The sequence below is a fragment of the Anas platyrhynchos genome, chromosome 14, assembly GCF_047663525.1.
Source record: "Anas platyrhynchos isolate ZD024472 breed Pekin duck chromosome 14, IASCAAS_PekinDuck_T2T, whole genome shotgun sequence".
In the NCBI taxonomy this organism is placed as follows: Eukaryota; Metazoa; Chordata; class Aves; order Anseriformes; family Anatidae; genus Anas; species Anas platyrhynchos.
In genome coordinates, this window is record NC_092600.1 from 7,648,654 (window position 1) to 7,674,475 (window position 25,822).

A 25,822-nucleotide genomic window follows, 5' to 3' on the forward strand; every position below is an offset into this window, starting at 1 on the left:
GACAATGAGTACATAGTATTAATGTGACCACTGAGAGGTACCATGAGAGTGCAGGCAACTTAGAAAAAAAAAAAATCTGTAAAAAAAAAAAAAAAAAAAAAAACAACCACCAGAAACCCTACCTTACAGCTTTGATTGTTGTTTTTGAAGCAGTATAATAACCATGATTATTTTTTTTCTCTTGCATATTTCTTTTTTTTTTTTCTTTTTTTTTCCCTGGCAAAGGAAGAATTAAAGGTCTGGAATCCAATTTGCTATCCAATGTTATGTTTCCAAGGTAACTCTACTGACTTCTTTTGAAGGCAGTACTTAGGAAGTCAGTGGGGTTACCTCTGTCTACCTGGGGGCATTCCCAGTACATGAAACCATCTGGTGAAGTTCCATGTGGAGGCAGTGGTTTAGGGCCATGCTCTGCAGTGGAGGTGGCAATATTCTAGGAGAAAGTTTTTTAATGAGTTGGCTTGGGTACTAGGAGCAATCAGCAGTGAAGAGTTGCCTGTATCACTTTGCTGTGTTGAGAAGGGTATATTGCTGCTTCTGGGCTGTGCTGAGCCATCCCCACTGCTGCTACACTGCAATAAACCCAGGGAGCACCAAACGTGCCCACCTGTGGTCACAAAGGCAGTTCATCATGGGGCTGGAAATTGAATTCCAGTGCTTCAATCGGAAAGCCAGTCCTCCTCCCTGCCTGCCTCTCTTTTTAAAAACAAAAAATAGAGTAGAAGGAAATGAAATTCCCACCTAAAAACCTGTTCAAGGAAGTGATTATGCCACTGAGGGGTACTGAGGCTTTTCTGACATTGGTTCATTTTTTTTTAATCCATTTAATTTCACCTCTGCTTGACCTGCTCCGTTAGCAGCTGTAATTGTCTCTTTGTTATCTGGAAAAAAAAAAAATAAAAAAAAAGAAAAAAAAAAAGAAAAAAAAAGGAAAGAAAGAAAGAAAAGAAAGAAAGAAAGAAAGAAAGAAAGAAAGAAAGAAAGAAAGAAAGAAAGAAAGAAAGAAAGAAAGAAAGAAAGAAAGAAAGAAAGAAAGAAAGAAAGAAAGAAAGAAAGAAAGAAAAAGAAAGAAAAGAAAGAAGGAAGTCATACAAGGAAGGTTACTACAGCAAAAATGCAGACTTGCCCAAAGAAGGAGTGAAGGAACCTCATGGAAGTCAAAAAATGTTGACCATTTTCTCATTTTGCTGTGTTGACCCAAGGAGATGGAGAACAGATTTCTATACCTTAAAACAAAGATCAGCAATCTACAGCATGGGTGCTGCCATAAACAGCCAAGAGCACCTGTGAAGCAGTGTTGCTTTGTAGTTTCCAGTTCCACATGGAGCAGGACAGGAGTGTTGCTTCCCTACATCCCTGCCTTTGTGGTGATCTCCCATGGTGAAATGCCACCACCAGGTTCAGCCTGTCTCGTAGTTACAAATACCATCTAGCATATCTCTCTTGAAAGACTGCCAAACCGTACCTTAAAACGTGTGTTTTACTCGGCAGTGATTATTTGCGAAAGATAAACAGAAAACAGTTTCATTTATAGCTAAAGATAAATTGATGCCTTGAATTTGCAAAACATCCTATTCTCAGAATTAAAGTAGTCCCTTTGGAGACATCTCTGTACTTTCTTTTACAGAAAGTTGGCTTTTTTTTATTGCTTGATCTCTTTCTCTCTGTGCTTCATTCCTCCCTCCACCCACCCACACAATCCCTTTATTTTCTTCTCTGCACCATTTCCCAACCTATTTTTCCTTTGCATATTTGAAAGCAAGAAATCAGCTGGAAATCTCAAATGGCTGTAAGATTTTCATTCTAGGCTATCAAAGAGCTTGGAAAATAACTTATTTGAATATTACCTGTCTTTCCCATTGCCTTGCCAAACTCTCCAGTGCCCAAATGACAACAGTGCCAGTGCGTGGCTTAGAAGTAAGAACGCACAAGTGTGTTTCTCCTTTCTCAATCTCTCCTCAGCAATCTTGTCCATTCCTTGGCTTTTTCTTGACATTCCCCCAGAGACATTGTGTTCATTTTTCATGTATTCATATTCTCTGTTGGACAGTCTTCACAGGAAAATTTCCCTTATTATCAAAACAGGCTATGAAGCAGTGCTATAATGTAAAGAGGGATGTAGAGGAATCTTAGGTCCATGGTCACTTATGAAAAATTAGCTATCTTTATCAAAGACAAGTTTCAGGTCAGCTAGTTTTGATAGAGGAATGAGCAACTAATTTTGAGGCTGTTACATCATAGAAATCATACCAGGGATAGTGGTTAAATCCTTATCAAGCAGTGGTATCCTGACTTAGCATGTTTTGTGATTCCACTTTGCTATCGCAACTAGCAAACAGCAATAAGTATGGTAGAGTTAGGTGAAGTTTAGTGGTCAACAGTGGTATTGGGCCAGTAAAAGGTATTTCTTTTCCATTTAGCCAAGTCTTCTATATCTATGGATGGTCTAGTTGCCTGTACTAGGAAGGGTGTGAATGCTTGTGATTAAATGCTGCTGCTTTGGGTCTGCCAGGCAGCAGGGCAGGGGCAGAGAATTTCAGCTGCAAACACGAGGAGCGCCTCTATTCACAGAGGAAGTCTGTCAACAAACCATCTGTTGGGGCTGGTGGAGGGTGAAACACCTCCCTAGTTCTGAGCAGGAGCCCAGTACACAAAACTGGATGGAGCCATAGTCTTGTATACCAGTGGGTTGTATTTGAGGAGTTTGGGTCATTCCTGTCTCCTTATGCATGCAGACATCAAATTGTATTGCTGGTGTAAATAGTGACTGTGAAAGAGGCCACAGCTTTGGCATATGCATCCCTTTAGATTTACAAATTATGCATATTTACCATTTTGTGAGGTACACTGGGGACAGCAAATGGTACTTTTTCAGCATAAAAATGAAAAGTAACTGAAAATCTGTTACATGCTCTATATAGCTCTGATCAGAGGGGAAAAAATGACTACAGATTTGTGGTTGACATGCTTCAGAAAAGGTTCAGCAGAGTGTGAAAATTGACATTTAGCAAATAGCAATTCAGCCTTCATTTTTTGTGAAGTTGCTTGAAATAAACTGCAGGTTTAAAACAAAATGTTTGGTCAGTTGTTATATTGGATGTTGCTTGTCTCATTACTGCAGTTAATTAAAAGAGGGGACAAAAAGTCAAAACCAGAGTCAATAAGATTGTTAATAAAGATTTAATTTGGTGGAATCATTATAAATTGACTGTACAATGAATGAATATGCCACAGGAGTATCAGTGTCTGAAGGTCTATAAATGGGTTTTCAGAAATAGCCACCAGGTTGTAGCCAATTTGTCATGCTAAATAAGCTCTTCAAATCCACTTACGGCAGTCTGTACGTGTTTCCAAAGGATATCGCCACCAAGTATATGATGCATGCAGACACACCTCTTTTCCAGCAGGTTTTATATTCTACCATTTCAAATCCTTTCTGGTTGTGGTATCTCTGTATTTCTTATTGTAAGTAATTTACTATTAAGTCCAATCTTTTCAGAAGGAATAGAATAAATCATCAAGGAAGTGAAAAAAAATAAATCAGCACTGCAGAAAGTGCCATAGGCTGTACCTGTGCACTGACCACGTAAGATTTTAATCTACCTGACCCTTTTCCTTTATGTCTGACCAAATGGCAGGTAAAAATCCCATGGTAGATAGACTACAAAAAGAATTTTAAAATGGAAATCTGGATCAACCTTTCTTCTTTACATAAAACAGTCCCAATGTAGAAGACTGCATGCAAACTGCTGGTGATAATGACTATGATATTTGCATAGCACTGCACCCCTGCCAGTAATCCTATCACTTGAGTACTTGGGTTATCACAAGAGTGATTTTTCTCTGTCAGTGACAGCATGCTTAGTAGGGTTATTTAACACCCAGGAAAAAAAAAAATAAAAAAAGATTTTAAAAAATATAAAAAATTTGCATCGTTCAGTCTTCTTCTGAAGTAGGACAGAAGAGCAATCCTTGGAAGGAGCAGAGAGTTAGCCCAAATTGATTCAGTGGTCAATGGCTGCCTGTACTGCACATTAAAGTCACCCCAAAGTATACCTAGGTTAATAAATACTTAATGGGTCAATCTAGCAAGTTTTATCTGACTCAAGTACCATCTTTCCATTGGATTTTCTAATTATACACCAATTTAGGTAGCAGTTGTCCTCCTGCAGCCATGCAGAAGCTAACATAAACTTCATTGCGTGCTCCAAGAGCTAATATACCACTTGTGCCCGTTCACATAGACCAGATCCAATTTACTATAATCTTGCAGAGTGATGGGGGTGTCCTGGAGCCAGCATGCCTCCATGCACCCTGCTCTCTAACTGCCCAAGTCATGCTGCATTTTGCCAGCCTTTCATTCTTGGAATCATTAGAGCTCTTTGAAATGCCCTAGCCTGAAAAATAGGGTGGCTTATTGTGTGGCTTATTATTTAAATCAATGTCCTTCTGTCCTTTGGAAATGGAAAAAGTCCATTTAAGCCTCAGCTGTTACCTCCAGGCTACAACACAGCTATCCCTGTCCCCACTCAGGTGTCTCAGGGTTAGTATGAAACTTAGTGGCTCCCCAAATCATCTTTGCGATGTGCTCGTCTGCTCCATGTTCCTGATGGCAGCAGTTTGATGATATTCGATACTAAGCGGTGCCAGTGGCACAGCTGAAGAGCTGCCATGCTCTGTTTCTATTTCTTTATCTTCTCCCTGGCTGGGTGACAGTACATCAAGATAATACCCAATCTTAGCAGCCTCTTCTGTAATTCTGGCTGAAAAGGTTTCTTCCAATTTATGTCGTTTAATTAGAAGCTTTCAACCTGTAATTAGAAACTTACACCAGCCCAACCTTTGTTTCTGAAAAATGCATTTGTGGTTTAGGCAATTATGGTAACATAAAAAGTAATTAATTTTGTCCATGTGTGAAATGAGTGTGCTCATTAATGCACCCGACAGGAGGAGGATTTTATTTTGTTTCAATTTGTTTTATTTTATTGCAGTAAGTTACATAACAAGGTATAGCAGACATGCCGAAGAAGGTGGTTTATGGAGTAGCTGGGGCACGTCTGACTCCTGAGGCTGTCCCTTGGCCATGCTGAGAGCACGGAGAAGCTGTGGGCAGTGGATATGGCACTGCCCAGTTAACACAAACCCCCATGAAGGAATTTCCAGCCTGAAACCATTACTTGACCAGTTTTGACCCAGGCCATGTAACCTTGTGCCAGGAGACATTTGGTGGTGAGATTTTTGTAATAAAAGCAACAACAGCCTCTTAAGTTCCAGCCATGGGCATCAGTAAGAGTGCAATGGTTTAGTTCCCAGCTCTTACTCAACTGCTTGGTGATAATGTCATTTACTGTCCCACTTCTGACTGTGCCAGAAGTGGGGACATCTGTCCCTTGCTTTTCCTCCAGCCAGAGGAGACTTTTTGCTTCTGTATTTCATAGCATCTCCTATGGCTGAATCACATTAATATAAAGGGCTATGTTCTACAGGCTGAATCTTCGCAGTCCCACCTACAACAGCCATGGGTTTATCAGTCACCCCCGTGCTCCTAGCTGATAACACCTCTGCCAAGGAGTGAAAATTGGCACTGTGCCTCCAGCATCGGCACCCACCGGGCTGTGCCTGCTCAGGATGCGGCCCCTGGCCCTGCTGCTGCTGCTTCTGACCACAGCCAGCCCTGCCTGCGTGGGTTTCCCACCACTTGGCCCTGTAACGGCTCTGGGTGTTCGAGCTTATCAATTAAGGCTGAAAGATTGAGCACGGCAGGATGGAGGTAACCCTGTAGACTGCTCTCTGCTCAGGTCTGTCAGGCACAGTAGGGATTCGGAGCAAGACCAATCTGCTCACAACCCACCAGGTGAGGAGAGTGTTGTTGCAGTCGTCTCTACACTTAGAATAGGAACAATTCATTTTGCATCCCTCATCCCCTTTCCTGCCCACTTAAACACATCATCGTCTTCAACCACATCTGTATTTACTGCACATCATTTTGTACTGTCTCCCAATTTCTATGATAATTTCCTTCCTTGATTTATAAGCAACAGAATTTTTTAATTATCCAGATGATTTTAATTTTCTCAGTCATTCCTCTACTTTGTTAAACATTAATCTCATACTTCTTTCTTTGACACTTTCTAACCTTCACCACTTCCCCATTGCTAGTTCATAATGAAACTAGATCTCAATAGTATTACACGATTTTTTTCTCCCTAGACTAATTTGATATCTTCTGATTGATCTCTCTTTTTGTCCACTAAATATTATATTTGGCTTCTTGTATACCATTTCAGAGATTACTTTAAAAAGAAACACCAACATTTAGGACAACTTTGCGTAATTACATCTCCTTCATCTCCTCCAGCAATTCCAGTGCTGCACAGTAGGCAGTCACAAAGATTTTACAATTGTATTTTGATTCATCCATGTTTTTTCTGGTTTTACTGCTTTTTAGTGCTCTGAATAAGCTGCAGCTATATTATAAGTATGCAAAGTGTCCTGGAAGACTACAACAGGGGACTTGCAGTGTTCTTGGAAGAATGTCATGCTCACATTTTTCCTTTTGCTGAGGGATGACATTTTTTCAGAGGGAAATGAAAGCTGCTTCTCTCCCACTTAGTGCTGCCAGCAGTGTGCTCCTGTGAGCTGTACTGTACCTCCAGACTCCTTTGGTTTCTCGTTTCTCTAGACCCACTCAAATCTTTCAATATTAGCTGAGCATCTTTGTAATGGTTTCAAGCTGCTCATATTACTCAATTAGCCTTCCTCCCAGAATCGTAAGCTCTGAAAGAGTTTAAAGTATTTCCGTTATATTGTCAGAAGGGTATTATTTCAGCATGGACTCTGTTTAGGAAAAGTTCACTAAACACAATCTTTGCAGCATAAATTTTAAGCACAAGGGCAATTCACATTATTTTCTCAATTTCTTTTCCTTTCTCCTCACTCAGCATTGTACAAAACCTCTTTAGTGTCTGTGTTGTCCAAATGCAGAGCAGCAAGTTGTTGCACCCCTTGCCATTTGAACCAGAGTTATCTCTGGCTCAATTAGAAAAGTGTAATTTCCAATAAAGCATCATTAGACCTCTGCTCCTGTCAGGTCTCTGACAGGTTTAATTGGATTTTCCTTAGGAATTAACCATGGTTTGTGGATGATAGCTGAAAGAATTCTCATTCATTGTCCCCCAGATCATGTTAGGAATTAGATGGGCTAAAAATCAGGCCATAAAAATCTATTTTAGAATATGGCTGCTCTGGAATTGTCACTTAACAGATTTGCAGCATAAACATTGGAAACTGTATTGTGATGCCTGCTGTCAAACTAAGAAGTATTTACAGCTATAGCCAGGATTTACAATTGGGTGCCATGATAATAATATATCATTGTTTACTTCTGTAATTAATGTTCCTAAAGAAAATACCCTGGAAACCTTTCATAAGCAAGATTTATTTCTGTTGATTGAGACTATAATCAGATGTCCCCATTCAAACAGTAATTGGTGTGCTTCATTAAAGTGTAATTGAAAACAAGATTTATGTCAATGCTAGGGAATAAATAACAGGGATACATATTTTATTATTAGTGATGATACTTCTGTAAGCTCTCAGAGTACTTACTGCTTTTGTACTATGGCATATGCGACAACATATTTTGTCAAAATTTTGGTATCTTGGTTAGGAATGAGAGAGAGAGAGATTGTGCATTTTCTTCTTTTTATTTTAACATTTCGTTCTGATGTATCAAGGCCAGCTCCTTTTTTTTTTTTTCTTTTTTCTTTTTTTTCTCTTTTCCTATTTTATCTTAAGCTTGGTGTCATTACCATATTTTAGCTCATTTTGTTCTCATGAAATAGCAGTCTCTTCCAGGAGAAAGGAAGCCTGGGCAAGAAGTGAATTGCTCATGGCAGAGCCTTTTGCTCCATGTAAGATTAGAAGACTGCTTGAACTTCAGTTTAGGTTTTGACCAGGTGAGATGCAGATCCGGCCCCGTATTTCTTCTCGCAAACATTTTCTGTTGCACTACAAACCAGAGTTAAGGCAATGAAAAAAAAAAAAAAAGTTTAAAAGCATTTTGGAAATTTAAATTTAGCATGGTTTCTTTTCAAATCAGTTAAAGCTAATTACCTTCCAATTAATGGGGAGAAAATTATTGTGTTTTCTTCTATAAATAGATATGTGTAAGATAACACAAATAATGGAGTCAGAAGTATAAGTCACAGGGAATAGGTGATCCCATTGATTTTATTGAAACATGGGAGTTAAAACTGAAAACAAATTTCAGCCTGAGATACTGCTTCATTACCAGCAAATTGATGGAGCTCTACATTTACTTGCTAGCATAATTTACCAATTGTATGAGATGTAAGCAGACACAGTGGTAACATTGGCTAATTTTATGCTCAATGTGAAATCTTATAGCTGGTCAGATGGATACCATAAGAAATAATTAGAGTCATTAGAAATAATGGGCTACAGCTGCAGTAATACATGCTCTATTCTCAGTCCAGAGGTTTCTAAGCAAAATTAAATTAGCTCATGTTACCACACTGCTGCATCATATGCTCCTCACCTCCTGAGAGCAAACTTCTCTTTCCATTTCCACACTGCAAGCAAGTTTGTGGCTAATGCAAAAAAAATCCCCTGCTGGGGACAAGAACTTCTGAAGCTTGAGGCCATTGCTTGTATTTTACCAGTGAATTACAAGCCCTGTTTGTATCAATGCTGGACCCGAATGAGTATTTTCCCCCTGAACTATTTACATTAAACTTTTTTTTTTTTTTAAGGAAGTGATACCCATTTTATTGGAAGCACAAGAGCAGCCCCTAGCTGCTAGTGTTACTGCACTCACATCCGTAATATCCTCTCTTCTCCCCATATTCCAAAGGTCATTCATAATCGTAAGGCAAGCGATGGATTGTTCTGGAGGGGAGTGAGGAAAGGAGAGGGACAAGAAGGAAATATAATCCATGCTGCTGGAGTGATTAATGTGGCTGTTTATGATGAAGGAAATGAAACCTAGAAATCTGGGCAAGTAATGATCTTTCCAGGAGAGTGAATTTCACTGGAACCGCAATACAAGCTCATATGCTGACCTCCTTTAAATTATTGCTGAAGTTTTCAAAACAAACAAAACCAAAAATTTTGCTCTCCTGCTGACTGTCAGGACCGCAGAACTTCCAGCGATAGCCAGAGAGGGGTTCATTACCAGATGCACACAAGCCATCAACCTCTCTTTACAATCAGAGCTGCTTTGGCGATAGGTTTGAGTAAGAGGGCTTAAGAGGCACATTTAGCACTGTCCATTAAGCATGGTGAGCTGGAGGAAGGCTTCCCCTGCATACATCATCCTGCACATTGCTATGCGGGCCAAGTGTGCTCAGTGGGAGGAACGATATTTTTGATGAAGGCAAGAGCTTAATACTGCAGCTTTGGAAAGATCAGTTACCCATCTGCCAGCCATCTATCTTTGGCTATGGTACTTACCTGGCCTCAGTTATTACAGTATGTAACCGCTTCACAACCACTAATATATTTTTCTTTTCATTCTCCCCGTGGAGTTGGGAAGTGCTATTACCTCTGTTGCAGAACTAAAAAGTGAGATTAAGGGTCAGATTTGTTATGGCATTTAGATGCTCAATGGGATTTTCAAAAGTACCTGATGCCTGGTGTAATAAGATCGTGGATCGTGGGCTTTTTGATAGCTTTGAAAATCCTATTACTTGTGTCTTTTACTTTCCTTTTTTACTTTTACTTTCCTTTTAAAATTTTTGACTTGCATGAAACCCTGGGACCCATAAGAAAGGTTCCCCTGATGTGGGTTATCACCCAGACAGAAGATTCTTCATCCACCTACCAGGAGGTTGGTGGGTAGGGAAGATGGGAACGCCTTTATGGCAGGGGGAGGAAGCAGTTTATCTAAGTTCTGAATTTGTCATGTTTGGAAATCAGTGTAACTCTGTGGATAGCAGTGAACTTACCCTCCTTGCACAGCTCTGGCAGAGAGGTCAGAGGCTGGTCTTCAAGACACTGGAGCAAAAAATAAGCACCACCCATGGTCAATAAAAAGGGCTTATGTGCCAATTGCTGGGATGGAAAATTCAAGAGCAGGAGCAAATAATGAAACAATCTATATTCATGCAGCCACCTTTCCAGCCTACTGCTGTAAGTACAGGCTTACACCTCGCCGGATGTGAATCCTACTGAAAGCTCCAGAGTATCATACTGAAAAACAAATGTTGATTTTGAACAAATTATCTGTTCATTGCTAAATCATTTTCTTTCATTATTAGTCTCCAAATTGGTTCTGCTCTGGAAGACAGAATTAGGTTTAAAAGCAGAGTGTCTCTTAAACACTTGCTTTAAATGAAAGTATTCGGTAAACATTCCTCAAACCCCCTAGAGCATAAACTCTTCAAATGTTTTCTCTGGCTTTGCATAGATTTTTCAGCTCCTGGTTTAAAGACAGCTGTCTCAGGGATTCATTCAAGAAATCAGAAAATAATCAAATTAAATCCGTTGCAATCATATGCCCCTCTAATGACAAAGAAAGCTTTATTAAGACCTTTCTGTCCTTGCTTACAGGAGCATAAATTGGGACAAAAGTCCTTTGCAAGCAAATGGAGTTACACCGCTGTGAGAGAGAAGAGTCAGGCTCCAAGCCCACAGCATAAGTACAAAACCACTCAGGCTGCAAGCACAAGGTTCTCAGCACTGGAAGAACTGCACTTTGCTGTTCAAGTACTTGCATTCATTTCCATAGTTTTAAGGTTCTTAAAACCAAAACAAAACAAAAAAAGAAAAAAGGAAAAAAAAAAAAACCTCTGGGCTTCAAAATGTTATTTTTTATATTAAAAAGATGGATTTTGGTTAATTCAGCATGCCAGCAAGATTGCAGCTGTCTGATCTAGTGATTTAGGATGATAAGAGTGGGGGGCTCAGCTCAGCTAACTTTAAAAACACATATGGGGCTGCAGGGTGTTGAATGCTTGTCCCACGTCACACCAGGGACTATCAGGAGATGCTTGAGAGGAACACGTGTCTCCAGGGTGTAAAGAGCTGTGTAGGGACTAGGATGTGTCTAAAATTGCATGGGTTTTCATCACTGTTTTTTAAGATTATCCTGCCTGTAGGGTTCTGTTGGGTGGAGGAGGGAGAACAACTCACTCTCTTTGTTAGACATGAAAAGAGATTAAAACTTTGGGGTGATGTTATCTAATAAACTCCCAGGCGCTTGTTAGCTTGTTCAAAGCACAAATTTAACTCATTTTGAGGTTACAAGGACTGGAAGGTATGGAAGAAGAAGGTCCCCTCTCGATCCCCCCATCATGGGAAATTATTCTCCTATTTCCCAGCTCCTCACACGCTCCAGCAGAGCACCGGTGGGGGAGTCGGAGGCTGCTCCCGCAAAGGGCAGGGACTCGAGTGCTGCTGCTGCAGATGACTGCATTTGCACTGTGGTGTCTGAGTGCTGTTTTGCACTTACAAGATTTATTTCTCAGTGGGCAGAGAAGCTACAAGATTAACAGATGAACAAATATGTTGAGACAGCCAAGACATCAAAGAAATTGAAGAGCCACTAGGATGCTGGAGAGCTGAAGAGTTGTCTGGCTATGGTTCCTGGGAATTATTTTATCCTCGGATTAGCTCAGCTGTCTCGGGGTTTGGACACATCCTCTGGTGAATTTGGCTACAGTGACTTAAGACATTACTGGCCCCAGACATCTGCTTCTCCTCTGGAGGATCCTGCCTCTGGAGCAGAGGCAGCAGGAGGGAATGTATACCTGCATCCCAGCCATGACACCTCGATCCTGGGGGCTCAGTGCAAGCAGAGGGTTCTTAGTTTTCAGAGTAGACACCAGCTTGTGGGCTGTGCTACCAAGGATAAGAGCACACTGTATCCTGGGGTAGAAATTTCCAGTGAAAATGTGGAGCAGACAGCGTGTTAGGCCATTGTAATGAAAGCCACCAGAGAGCATGTGCCGGAGCCCTAAGGCTGTGTGCTATGACTATTTTTGCCATAAAGAAATTCTGCAGATTCTGGAAAGGCAGCTATTGCAATTGGGAGGTCAGAGGGAATCACATCTCAGGTAGCACTACGTCATGTCAGTCATTCTTTGCAGGCTTGCAGGCTTTTTTTTTCCTCTATGCAATCTGCAATTCAATCAGGAAAAACAAAACCAAAACAAAATAATAAAATAAAATAAAATAAAATAAAATAAAATAAAATAAAATAAAATAAAATAAAATAAAATAAAATAAAATAAAATAAAATAAAATAAAATAAAATAAATAAATAAAATACCAGCAGTTTTAACCTTAGGCTCCTCATACAGGAAACAGCCAAGGGGTGATACCAGCAGAGGGATCAGAAGAAGGTTTATGTAGGATGTAACTCCCCTGTGGAGAGCAAACAAAAAGCATCTCAGAATAGTTGTGCAGAGGCTGCTAACCACGAGACAGTGCTTGCTCCTTGGGCTATATATCCCTCACTCCTCTGAAATTTAGATTTAGTTGAGTCAGCCAGGAAATTACGGATCAGTTTGGGGTCTTAAGGGAAGGTGTTTGAAACCCAGCAATATGAAGACACCAACAAGAGGGAAAGTCATAACTTGGAAAGTGCCACACAGAGGAAACCGTGCCTCTGCTTTATTGAACTGTTGGCTGCAATAAATACAGCCGAATTCCCTGTCTCCCATAATGTTGTCTCAGTACCAGCAGGAGTCCATTTAAGAATACACTTACTGGCACAAATGATTATATATGAAGAGCAGAGAAACAGCTGAAGTGCTGCTGCAGTAATGCAAGCAAATCCTAAAAGATGCCCAAGAAAGCTGGGTGTTGGATTCTGCCCTTGAATTTTCCTTTGTCACCTTGATCTCTGCTGCCTGACCAAAGCACTCCGAGCAGAGGCTTTTCTGTTCAAGTCTTCCTGCTCACTTCAGCTGGTGAGACCATAGTCTGGATTTTCTGATGGCACAGTAAATAAATCGTGATAAAGTCAACTAGGAGGACATTCCTGGAGAGGGTGGAATGTTTTTATTATTTTCAATACAGAAAGTAATAAGAGACTGTTTTATAAAGAAGAGAAGAGACAAGTAGAATACAAGAGCTATGAAGGAATGATTAGCAAGAAAGACTGAACCTTGCACTTCTGGATCTTAAAGCATTAACCTCAATTGCCTGAACTGAAAGGTTTGGCTGTGTTTAGCCAGTGCTGTAATAGGGTTGTCAGATATCTCTGGCATATCCACAGTTAGGAGGGGTCAAAGCACTGCAGAGGGTGCTGGCTGTGAGCACTGTGATGTTAGCGTAGGACTGAGGTCAAAGAATTTGGGGGCGTCTGCATCTTTTTCATCAGTTTTCTTATGTCATTAAACTTTCCTATACTTCACATTATAGGGAGTCATGAGAATGATTTTTTTCCTGTTTAAGCAGTGGTTTCAGGAGGAAAAGTGCTTGCACTCTCTGTGTAGCTACACTGCTTTGCTAATATCCCCCATTAGTATTCATTAGTTACAAATGTGAGCTTGTGTATGAGGGAGCTGATCACAGGGGAAGCTTTATTGCACCCTGCATCTCATTCCAGAATTTTTGGCGTAGGAAAGTTGATGTGAATTGTTAGCAGATTGAATTTGTGATGTATTTTACCATGATTTCTTCAATATGATTGCTTTCCACTGACTAAACCAGGCATGGATCTGAACTTCAGTAGGTCCTAAGCTGCCTTGCAATGGGCAGCCAGGCTGTTCAAGCCTGAGGTTAAGCACGCACATTGAACCCAGCAGGCTCTGTAACTCCCTTTTCTGTTGCAGACTGGAATCACCTACACGCGCGTTGGTGATGGAGGCTCCGAAAGGCATTGAGATCAACGCTGAGGCCGGCAGCTTGAAAGCCACGTGCAGGACAGAGCTCAAGCTGGAATCCAAAGATGGAGAGGTAAGCGAAGAGTGTCAAACCTTATGGCAAAAGCAAACCAAGCCCCAGATCTGCAGTTTTATAAAATTTATAAGATTCACTTAGCAGCTCCATTTGGAACAGTCATTTAAAAGCACTGGTGAAGCAGCCTTCCTAGCTTAGGCTGTGCTAGGAGTGATTGAACATATCATATGCAAACAAGGCTCACTCTATGGAGAAGGCTGATTCATTATTTTTAAAGTGCTTGGATAATAGCATCTGTTGTTCAAGCAAATTTATGCAGCTGTAAAGTACACAGTGCTCCTAAATTCTTTGTTTCCTTGTCACTTTAAAACAAGATTTACTTGGCCAACATAATTAAATCTTTTATCATACATTTTTCTATAAGAAGAGCTTAATTCACCTGTATTGATCTGACAAGCTTTTGTAGCTGATGTTTTCATTTTGGAAAGAAAGGGAATATTAGGAGACAGAGGTTGTTACACTGGGAAGCTTCTAAAGGGAAAGAGAGAATATCTAAAACTGATAACAGAACAAAAGTAAAATAGGTCTTGAATTAAGCCTCTTCTGGTGTCTCACGAATATGTGTGCACACCAGTTCTCATTCCTTCATCCCGCCACAATTGTGGAAGACACTGAAAGGTGGGGATGATGGGGAACACAAGGAGAGCCTTGGCAGGAGGCTTCCCATAAAACACAAACCTGCCACCAGCAGAGCTCCAATATGGCCTGATGTTTTCCTATCTTCGGTGTGATTCACAGGTTGGGATTCTTACTGCAATTCCTGTCATTTCTAAATGTTGGCATTTTAATATATTCTGAAGCCTGATCAGGGTTTTAAAACAAAACAACAAAACACAAAGCAAAACAAACAAAAACCCCTACCTAATATACTACAATTGAAATCCAAGGCATTTCATGACTGAAAGCAGTTCTCTTTATGTTTTCAACACTAATTTGCCTTTAAAATGCATATATTGACCTGTCTCTTTCAGGCGATTAGATGGTTGGATACTAAAACAGAAGTGGCAATTTTTTCTGTAATTGCAAGATAAGAGCAAATACTGTCAATCGCCCTGTAATATTCTGGACTGCAGGTTATCTGACGCTGCCCTTCTCAGTAATATTACAACACTTCCCTGCAGTCTGAGAGCTGCCACATGTTCACTTTTATGTGCTGTTTTGTAAAGAGAAATTTGGGTCTGTTATGGAATTTAAATATTTTTTAATATACATAAGTGTACATATATGTTTACATAAAATATATGTAAAAGTCAGAGCCGTGAGCCTGTAAGGAAAGGGGATCACAGTGCCAGAAGTCCCAGCAGAGGAGAGGGGTTATTGTGTGGAGCTGAACTGTACATTCTTCCCCAGGCAATGAGGCATGTTGCTGGGTGCTGCAAGGGTTAACCCAGGCACGGACATGCCAAAGCTATGAAAACACAGTGGGTAGATTAACAGAAAAAAAAAAAAAAATGAGGTCTTAGGAGGCTCACAGTAAAGGCAGGTAATACACTCACCCAGATTTATATCAGACTTTCCCCAGCTTCACACATTTGCCTGCCAAGTTTCTGTAGCAGCCCAGTTGTCCAAAGGATGCTTCCTTAAACACAAGATCTAAATTAACAGCAGTAACAGAGATTTCACTAATTCTCTCTCTTTTTTCTCTCTCTCTCCTTCTCCGACTTCAGATAACATTGAATTCTGCAAAAATCAAACTACCTAACTTGCCTCAAGGATCTTCCTCTTCTGCAGGGTCCAGGCAAAAAATCTACGAGCTCTGTGTGTGTCCCAATGGGAGGTTATTTCTGTCTCAGGCAGGCTCTAGCTCGACCTGCCAGATAAATACAAGCGTCTGCCTTTGAGAGACAATTTGCAGTGGGGCATTGCAGGCAGCACAAAAGCTAATTCTGGTCTCGCAGATTGCAGCTGCCAACTATTTTTACTAGAACACAGAAAGCCTATCAAAGACTTTTTTTGTGTGCGCGCGCGTGTGTGTGAATATATATATATAAAATATATATATAAAATTATATATATCCTCTGTGTAAAATGATGTTTCAGTACAAGGAATCCCAGGGTGACCCTGTTACATTTCTGTAGCATTTCTGTTTCCCCCACCAAAATTTACTGGTACGATCTACTGAATTGGACTTGATGCTCCCCTGGACCCTTTTGTAATTACATAGTCTAATGATCACCCCTTGTTTTTGATCATCTTCTAAGAGCAATGGGATTGCTGGCTGGTCAAGACCCTGGAATCAAATGTAGACCCACCAACATACAAAGGGGAGAGTAGCGTCTCTGATTATTTTTGCACCATTAAATCAGTGGCATGAGAAAAACAAAATGGCCACATGTGCTGTGCTGGTTGCCTAGAGTGATCCAAGATACCTGTGGTTAAACTACACTCTTTAATTTTCACCTGAAGCATGACTCCCTGTTGGGAGAGATGGATCCTACCTGGCCAGTAGGAAAGTCCTGATCTTCTTGCTGGAGTGAGCGTTTGATGAAAAGATTCGATTCTTGCCTTCACCTGCAGTGGATGCCTTGTGCTATTCAGGTGTGACTCATCAGCTCTAACCTTAACCTAAAGTCATCTCTGTGCTAACAGAACTAGCCTTGTATTTAGTTCTTGAAGGGAAAAAAAGAGGAAAAAAAAAAAAAAAGTGAAGGTTGGACTAAAATAGAAAAGCCTTGAACCTCTTTAGTTAACAGGTGTACTGGATCACCCTTCGTGCTCTCTATTACCACCTTCAAATTTGAAAAGACCTAATGTACCTTGTGAAGGTAAGATTTAAGATTTGGACATTACCTACCAATACCTACAGAAACAGAGAAAATTGCCTACTCTCTCCATAGAAACATAGAAGTTCCTACAAATTGGATGTATAATATGAATGCTATACCAGAATTTTTGTCATCCTTCTATTCAGGATATGCAGTCCAAGATCACATAAATTTTGCAGAGATTGCAAATATCAGAGATGCTGACAATGTAACAGATTATTATTTTTTTCAAGAATCTATAAAGACGGTGACAAATTCAGATTACTGGAAAGCAAAGGCTTTGGATGGTGGTTCATCTGGAATTTGAGTTCAAAAAACTCTGTGGTTGAATCTCTTCATGGGTTCATTTTTCCTTACTGGATAAAACATGCATCTGATCCAGTAACATATTTTCCCTTGTTGAAATTTTGAAAATTACTGAGAAGAGCCCAGATTTTTGAATTCTGACCCATAACTGCATCCATTTTGCATGCAAAAATCCTTGAAAAACAATGAACTAATTATCACAAAGGTGCTCAATTCACAGTAAATCTCACAAGGACCGTAAGGTTTCTAAGTCACTGAGATGCTATTGAAAATATTACCTTGTATGCAAATATGACAGATCTGTGCCCATCCCTAGTCATATCTAAGCAAAGCTGGTATTCCTCAAGAAATTTTCAAGATAAAATGTAGCTGAAAATAATTTTTAGAAGTAACTTAGCCCTTTCCTTTTTTTTTTCTTTCTTTTTTTTTTTTTTTTTTACATATTTCCACACATTTTTGTATGGTCTGGAGAGTACCAGGGTTTGATTTATTTATTTATTTTTCTTAAATGATCTATTCTGGCCTAATCCAAAATTGGCTGGATTCAATTGGAAGATTTCTATGAACTTTGGGTTAGACGTTGTTGCCTAACAAAGCAACATTCCCATAAAATTTATTCCTGAAAGAGTATTGAGTGATTTACATTTATTTCAGTGATGCTTTCAGATCAACGAATGAATTCAAACTATTTGTTAATGAATGATTCCTGTAATTATTATGTCTTGAGTCAATGTTCGAATGCAAAGGGTCACCCAGGATAACAATTGTATTGGGACACAGGACTATACCATCTCTGTTCAAAGAGGGGAATTGTGCCTATGCCTTAAGTCAATGCACTCAGCAAGGAGAAGCACATCATATTTATCTTGTTACTAAAACTAGTTCATCTGGGGGGAGGGACAGGAGGGTGTCTTGGGATCCGGTTGTGCAACTTAGATGTTAATTAAATGCATTTAGACTGTAGGGGCACCAAGAATGATACTGATTTTTTATTTTATTTTATTTTTAACATATTATATACAGCAAAATACTGTGTACGTTACCTCTGGGACCACAACAGAAGTCCCATTCATAGTCCTACATTTACTGTGGAATTTTTTCCCTGTTTCATTTAATACTGATCATAAACCTTATAGCAAGCATGGCCCAATTCATAAACAAATCCTGCATGCACAAGCACTTGAGTGGTTGTGAAGACAGCTGCTGCAGGAAGAGTATCCTGTACAGAAAACGAGTTGCATTAACTTTCCCTTCCATTGGGGTGTCAGTGCTAGTGAGAAACATGGGGCTGAACACAAGGACTGATCCACCAGGGATGCTGCCTTCTGATCTCCATGCTCTGCTCCCAGGAGTCTGCTGGCTCAGTCCTCATCCCCACACACCATTTAGCTGCTGTGCTGAGCACTGCTTTCCCAGCAATTTTGTTCTGAGTGGTTGGTCTTCTCAGCTGAGCTCTTGGACGAGGTTATCACCTTCTCGTATTAGGAACACTATGAAACTGCCTGAGGACATTCAGCCATTTATTTTGGTATGAATATCTATGGGGGAGCTGTTAGGGAACAGCCTTAGACATCCGTGCCATCACTACAAAGTACCATTATCTGCAGAAATCTTCTTGGACATGACTTTAATTACGCCTGTGTAAAGGAGTTCTGGTTACTTAGATATATTTTACAATCATGTTCCCATCTTAAAAAGCATAACATGATATGCTGTGTTGCTAAAGAGATCGAACCTATATGGAGACTAGAAAACCATCTAAGCCCCACTTGAGTGTTAAGACCACGGTTTGGATGATGATGCCCATTCTTGCCCTGGCCTCATGACTCATCCCCTGTTGTTCAGTGAGTGGCAAGCCAGAGCAAACAGGACTGCAGGTCTGAGATCCCAGGGGAAAAAAAAAGGCACTTTATTTAAGAGGCGGCATGCAAACACATCCAGCTATCTCATGTTTCATAGTTTGTTGGCTGGGGGCAATGGTGGAGTGGCCACCTCACCTGTTCCAAGAGGCAGATGCATGAGTCTCCCTGTTCCTCCTGCCTTGCCTGGAGTCCACTCACATTTGCTTTACTTTATGGGTTGGTTTTCCTTGAGTTCATCCATGTTGCAACCTCCCTGCCTGGCATTTTGTACATATGCTCTACCTGCCATTGATAAATGCCAAAAAAAACAACAATGGCTTGTGTATTTCTTTATGAATTGGGCCTGCAATTTTGTTCAATTGAGCATTTGCTATTAGGGGAGATGTCATTTATCTCAAATCAGAGTTTAGTTTTACCTCTCAACACTAAGGCAAGGCTGGGGTGGATGGTGAATTTGTTTATACCAAGCTCAGTGGAAGAGACCCCAATGACTTCACAGCCTGAGCTACAGCAGGAGCTTGATGGGTGAAAATTTGCGGCACTGATGCCGGTGGAGACACTGCCAGCTATTTCGGTGGCTGTGGAGCTGACCTCTGACTCTGCACTGTGTGCAATCCTGCATTGCAGCTATGTGCATTAAAAACATTGAAATGCTGATCAAGGGACTGTGATACCAACGTCAACATACCTTAGGCAACCAGTTAATGATAAATGCTTTTGTGTGTTGTAGTTCTTGATTTTACAGGGCTTTGGGACCTTGTTAAATTTGCTTTAAATGCTACACTGCAGTACACAGTCGGGAAAATGGCTGTCAGTGCTTACTTGTATTCCAGTACCTGAGCCATATGTCATGTATGACCCTTCTTTGTAGATGTGGGGAGGGTTAAAGCAAAAAGACTTTGCCATTAGAAAAAAAAAAGAGATCCTAATACCAATTGTACAACTGTATCCATTCTCCATGTATTTGGGTTTGTTTCTTTTGTTGTCTTATTTTGTTGTTTTGTTTTGTTTTTACTCTTGTATGAAGAATCTTACCCAGTAGTCAGTGAAATGGGCAGCTTTAGAGTAAAAAGAAATGTTAACACTAAAGGAAGTCCTTGAAACGGGAAAGCCAGTAACTACTTAAATAGGTATAAGACCTCTCCTAGGTATACATTTTTAGAAAACTAAGCATGTGCAGGAGTGATTTTTATTTGTTTCTCTCAGTCATGTCTTGTCAAACATCTGTATTTTAAGAGTTAGGTTTTTTGTTTTTGTTTTTGTTTTTTCCCCTCAATTATAAATATTGTAATGCACAAGCAAAGAAGTTTAAGGCATAAGCCTAAAAATACCATCTGCAATATGTGGTACAGCAAAATGATGTCAAGAAAACCCTCCCTAGAAATTGTTTCAAGACTAAGGAGCAATTCCTATGGAACTTCTGAAGATGTCCAGTCAGTTTGCATCACACCTGGTTTGCAGTGAGATACGATTTTAAAGGAAATTAACTTTTGTTGTCATAAAATACATGCATGCATGCACATATATATATTCACATGCTCACATACAATTTTCTTTCTATTTGCTCTTATGGCTTTAAGTTTCACATTGCAAAAGACAGTGAGACAAAGACCAAAGACTTACAGAAATTAATCCCTTCTCTGGTTGCCCTCATGCCTGAAATGCATTAACTTTAATGGTGCTTTTTGGAACTGGCCAGGAGAAATACAGGTTTATTGCATAGCTGCATTTGAGAGAATACAGTGGCAGGAAAACTTTAATTTCCTTAACAGGGAGGAAAGGAAATAAAGTGAAGTTCTTTAAATGTATACAGAGGGTAAGGTTACCTGAAAATTGAAACATGCAGAAATAGCCAAAAAAAAAAAAAAAAAAGACATGCTCCCAGGCTAAAAGTATAAATAAACTGAGGAAATATTACTGGCTGTGCACTTTCCTGCACTTGAGCATCAGCCAGTGAGGGATGCTGGTAGGTTTTGGCAGGGGGGCTTTGTGGATTTCTCAAGGGCAGGCAGGCATGGGGCTCTCGGGCTCTGTTTCAGGGAGGACATGAGCAAGAGAAGGATGGCTCCTGTAAAGCCATCTGAATCTTCAATCTTAAGAATTCTTAATACCCTGCTTGGTGAAGAAGAATAACTGTGTTGTAATGATTTAATGATTTCATTTTAAAGTGCATGTAGTAAAAATAAGAAAGTTAGGAGCTGTTTTTTTTTTGTGTGTGTGTGTGTTTCTTTTTCTGTGTGTTTTTTTTTGTGCGTTGTTTGTTTGTTTGTTTGTTTGTTTTGCTTTGTTTTGTTTTTTAACAGCTGACATTTTAAATTTGGAAATGTCATCACCCAGAAATCACCTGAAATCACCTGAGCAGACGCAGGGAGCATTCCTGTCAAGCTCTGGCAATCAGGAGATTGGTGTTTTTCAAATCTGAACACAGCAGCTTCTTTATTCTCATTGCTGTTGTTGCTGAGGAATGCAATCACAGTAACATTTCAGTTTTCCCTGTTTTAAGCTTTTCCATCCCTTCTGAAATTGCTGTGTAATGTTTTGGTAGCCGGTGTTGTGCCACACACACGGGGCTGTGTTCAGGTGGCTGCGGTCCCCAAATGCCATCTCAGCTTCTCATGCCTCCAAAGACCAAAATCAGCAAGCATCAAGCATGAAGCAGTAGCACTAAGGTGAAATGTAGGCCTTTTGGGTAAATACTCCATGGCAGTTGCGGTGTTTACACCGCTGATGCAGCCAAGTTTATGGCTGTGATTGGAGCAGGGTTAAACACTGATGTGGTGCTGATGAGATTATTCAAGCAGGAGCGGAGTAAATTAAAGAAGGCAGGTAGGAGGGAGAGGGAAGAAATGGCAAGAGACATCACCCTAATCATGGTAATCCAGCAAACTTCTTTGTCTGTTTACACTATTATACTTTAAATTAATAACATCCATTTTACTAAATATGGTAGCAATTATGTTTGATCTTTCCTAGTGCACAGTGGAATTGCTGTCACTGAAAGCACTTACAGCCTGTGCTGGATAAGATTGCTAGGGTGTTGTTTCCGTCCACAATAACCACAATGGCTTGGGGCTTGGATGGAAATTATAGTGAATAGCTTGTATTTAGAAAGCTTTTAAATCTACTGTGGTTGAGAAGCACATGGTTATGCACATACAGCCCTGAGGCTTTATCATTTAAAACTCTCTTGTCCTGCCACTTGAATTGCATTGTGCCCTTGTGAAAAGTGACACGCTTTCTTTATGCAGGAAAACATGGATATTTTAAAGCTGCAGGATTTTTTTCTGAAGTGAACAAGAAAGTATAACCAAAGTGTACCACTGAGATTTCCTATCCAAGTCACTTTAAACTAGAGATGTGAGTACCTTAAAAATTAATTTGCTACAAGTGTAATTCCTGCAGCTCTGGTGTCACTTCCAGGAAATGTCTCACCTTATTACAGCTCGACGTCTGTGGTGGCTGGGATCTTCTGCCACTGGTAAATCAGTAGCAGTGGGCTGCCTGGTCAGATGAAGCCACATTTCCTTTGGGGCCACTCATCTCCATGGACAGGGTGAGTTTTGTTAGCTTTTAACCAGTACTTAAAAGTAGGAAGGATGTGTCCACTGTGACGCAATATGTAGTTGGTCAAATCTTTCTGCTTGCAAGAGAAAATGTCGGAAAGAAAAATTTGTGCAGAAGTATTGCATTTACATTGTTTCCTGCTCTCAATGCTTTAGATAAAAACCTGCAGCCTTAGTAAAAATGTCTTTTCTTTTTTTTTTCCTAAGATTAAAAGGACATGTTGGAGCCTTTCGTCAGGTCCATCCCAAATAGAAAGTCTCACTATTTCTAACACTTTCACTATGACAGGAATAGGCCCATTGCAATGCATAGGTCATGTGCATCTTTGCATGTAGCAAGAATTTAGAATTGCATTGTTCTTTTACATTTTTGCCCCATACTAAAGGCTTAACCACTGATAGGAAATAAAGCTTTCTGAAGCCTGCCTACAGCTAAATGCGTTATCGCTTTCTAAAGCAATGTAGTTTCTTTGTTCTTTTAAAGATTTCCTCATAACAGAGTCCTTGAAACATCTTGAGGCAGGCTTACGCTGGAGAGCAGAAGAATAATTATTTGTGGGTGGTTCTATTTTTACCGAAGGCTGGATTATAGTTGAAAAAATGTTGCTGTTAGAGTTTCTCCCACACTTACTTAGCTGCAAACACCACCACCCCCAACACTACAGCGAGATTTCTCCCAGGATAGCCGCCTGCAGAGCAGGGAGTTAGCTGCTCCACTAAGCAAGAGCCTGCTAATTTTGTCTTCATTTGGGTCCTCCTCTGGGTTTGCGCACTCACTACCAGTGCTATTTTTGATGTAGCAGCTAATGAAACACTTTGGCAATGCTAATGATTTTACAGATGGATGTGTCCATGCAGTCTAAGTGGTATAAATTATGGTGGTGGTTATTGGTTGCTGTTTTAACAAGGCCTTGATCACCTTGAAGGCATCCAGGGGATGCCCCTGGTACGCTGCCTGCCCTTGGGCAGCCTGTGAGGAGGGGAGGCTGAGGGCTGGCCTTGCCCTTTCTCATTGATCTCCGTCCCATTGCCAGGTCCTCTGCACTAGAAACAGCAGCAAGGAACGGTGCCTGCCTTGCAAGGCTGGGCTGGAGCAGTGCAGAAGCTTTCACAGGACAGGCTCTTGACTCTGTAGCTGGTGTAAATCAGGATGGGGCTCCGCATAACTCACAGGTAATCTATACTGAGGGTTTCCCCCTGAAGGTTTGAGTACCCTGTCTAAACCACCACGATCCATGCTCAGCCAGGTAATTTCATGAGCAGTACGTGCAGCAGGAGGTCTCGCCAGGGCTCTGAGGCTCTGCTGCTCCCATGGTCGGGGCTACACTGTGCGTGGAGTGGCTTCCGCAGAGCATACACTGCAGGAGGAATTTGCTTTCTTGTCCCCTCCTGTGGGTTTTCAGAGAGAGTACAGAAGTTAGGAGTAACAAATCCTGCCCTTGCTCAGCAGAGTGAGAGCGCGCCAGAAGCCTCATAAAGAGCAGATCTGAGCAATTATCACACCCGGTGTTTATCAAAGAAGGGCTTGGTTGATAGCACTCACACCCGGATTTCTCCCTAGATCAGAGCTTTTCCTGAGCCATGAGCCAGATCTCGATCTGGATCTGCACTGTGCAGTACTCTGGGTGCAGGGAAGGGATTGACCTGCTGGATCTGACTCAGATCCGTTTGATTTTTTATTTTAATTTATTTTAGTTTTTGCCCACCCCTTATCGAATTAGTTTCCTTGTGCACGAATGCCGATAGAGTTGCTGATATTAACCCAACACATGCTCCGCGTAATTAGACCCAACAGCAGAACAACATTCAGTGTGAGTTGAAGCAAATCCCCACTCATCTACAACAGTAGCATAAAGGCATGACCCATATGCTATGGCAGTTTTCATCTGTGATGGTTAAAATACCTTGTCTGACCTCTACTCTGATAACCACCAATGACCTTGATATTGTAAACAGGACGAAATGAATTTAAAGTCTTATCATAGTTCTCATTAAGAAATTCAGATTTGTTTGGCTTTTTTCTTTTTAATTTATGTATGTGTGTGGTTGTGTGGGAAAATATAAAGCTTTTTTGTATCAAATAACATCAATCCTTGCACACTCTATGCAAAATTTTGTAAGCATTGCAATAATGCTATGAATTACACAAGGAACTATTTTAACTTTATTACACTTTCTGTATAAAAAAAATTTGTATTTAAATGATTTCAACTGCAATCTTGTAAAATATATTAATAAAATAATGATTGTTAAGAAGGAAAGAGATGTTGAGTTTTTTTGTTTTTATGAGCCTGACAAATACGATTTAGACCTCAAACACTCATTTGTCTGTAGGGTATGGTTAGGATGTGTTTGTAAGATATGTCTGTATTATCTGCATGTATCTGTGTGTCCATAGGATGTGCCAGACTGCTTCATATGAGTGATCTGTTTCACAGCATCAAGTCACTGGATATATTCACACCAAAACATGCCGTAGAGGAAGAAATGGTGGGGAAACTTGAGTTACCGTCTTGCTTATTTACAGTTTGGTTGAGCTTTGCCCTTGTTGTACAGTAGGAGTGTCTCAGCCAAGCAGTGCTGTGGGCACTGAGATCCTGCCTGAGCACCACAAACCTCTCAGCGAGGATCATTTCTTGGTGGAACTGGTGCTGCTCGTGCTCCAAACCAGCAGCACCTTGGGGTTTCCACAAGCTAGGGGGGACCAGAGCCAGGTGCACACATCCAGGAACAAGCCCCTGCCTGCGCACACTGTGGGGAGCATGAGCTCAAGTCTGCCTGAAAATAAATAAATAAAAATAAATTGGAAAAAAAAAAAAAGCAGCTTGGACCAACTGGTTGCTTTAATGATCCATCAGTTCTATTTTAATTGGCTAGCTAATCAGATGGTCAGGGTGACTCTGCACATGCCAGGCAATCACTTGTGAGGGCATTTTGCAGGAGCTGGATTTTAAATATGAACTTGTTCACCATGGATTTTGTCGGTAAATGAGAACATTGATTGAGGCTCATTAGCTGAACGAATAGCAAGAATTCAGTCCGGCTGAAAAGACGTGCGTGCCTTCCAAATGCACAGAGCGTGAGCCCAGTCATCACAGCTGAGATACTGCCAGAGTCCAGGCTGCAGGGATACGTGTTTACCCATTTGGGAGAGGTACTGTTTACCAGGCTTCAAATAAGTTCACACAGGTCTGTTCGGCGGACACACACAGTCTTTTGCTCTCTGGGTTTTGGACTGTTTGCAGTTTTAAACAAACAAATAACAACAAAAATATTTAAAAATAAAGAAAAAAAAAAAAACATATTTCAGCTGAACTTCAGGTGTCATTCTTGGCCTGAGTTTGCAGTTTCTAGCAAATTGACAATGAAATGATTCATAAGTTAACCCCATTTCAG

General features: G+C 40.5%; 1 protein-coding gene across 22 annotated transcripts in view; it reads left to right on the forward strand.

Annotated features, from left to right (window-relative positions):
• SGCD (sarcoglycan delta) overlaps window positions 1-25,822 on the forward strand; it is a 543,191-nt gene that overhangs the window by 501,807 nt on the left and 15,562 nt on the right. For 20 of the 22 annotated variants that reach the window (XM_072023537.1, XM_072023529.1, XM_072023522.1 and 17 more), the window contains one exon: window positions 13,803-13,926. In XM_072023537.1, coding sequence (XP_071879638.1) covers window positions 13,803-13,926 — 124 coding nt within the window. Of the gene's footprint in view, window positions 1-13,802; window positions 13,927-15,596; window positions 24,688-25,822 lie in introns of those variants that run through there. The other 2 variants (XM_072023539.1, XM_027468559.3) reach the window with 1 other exon arrangement.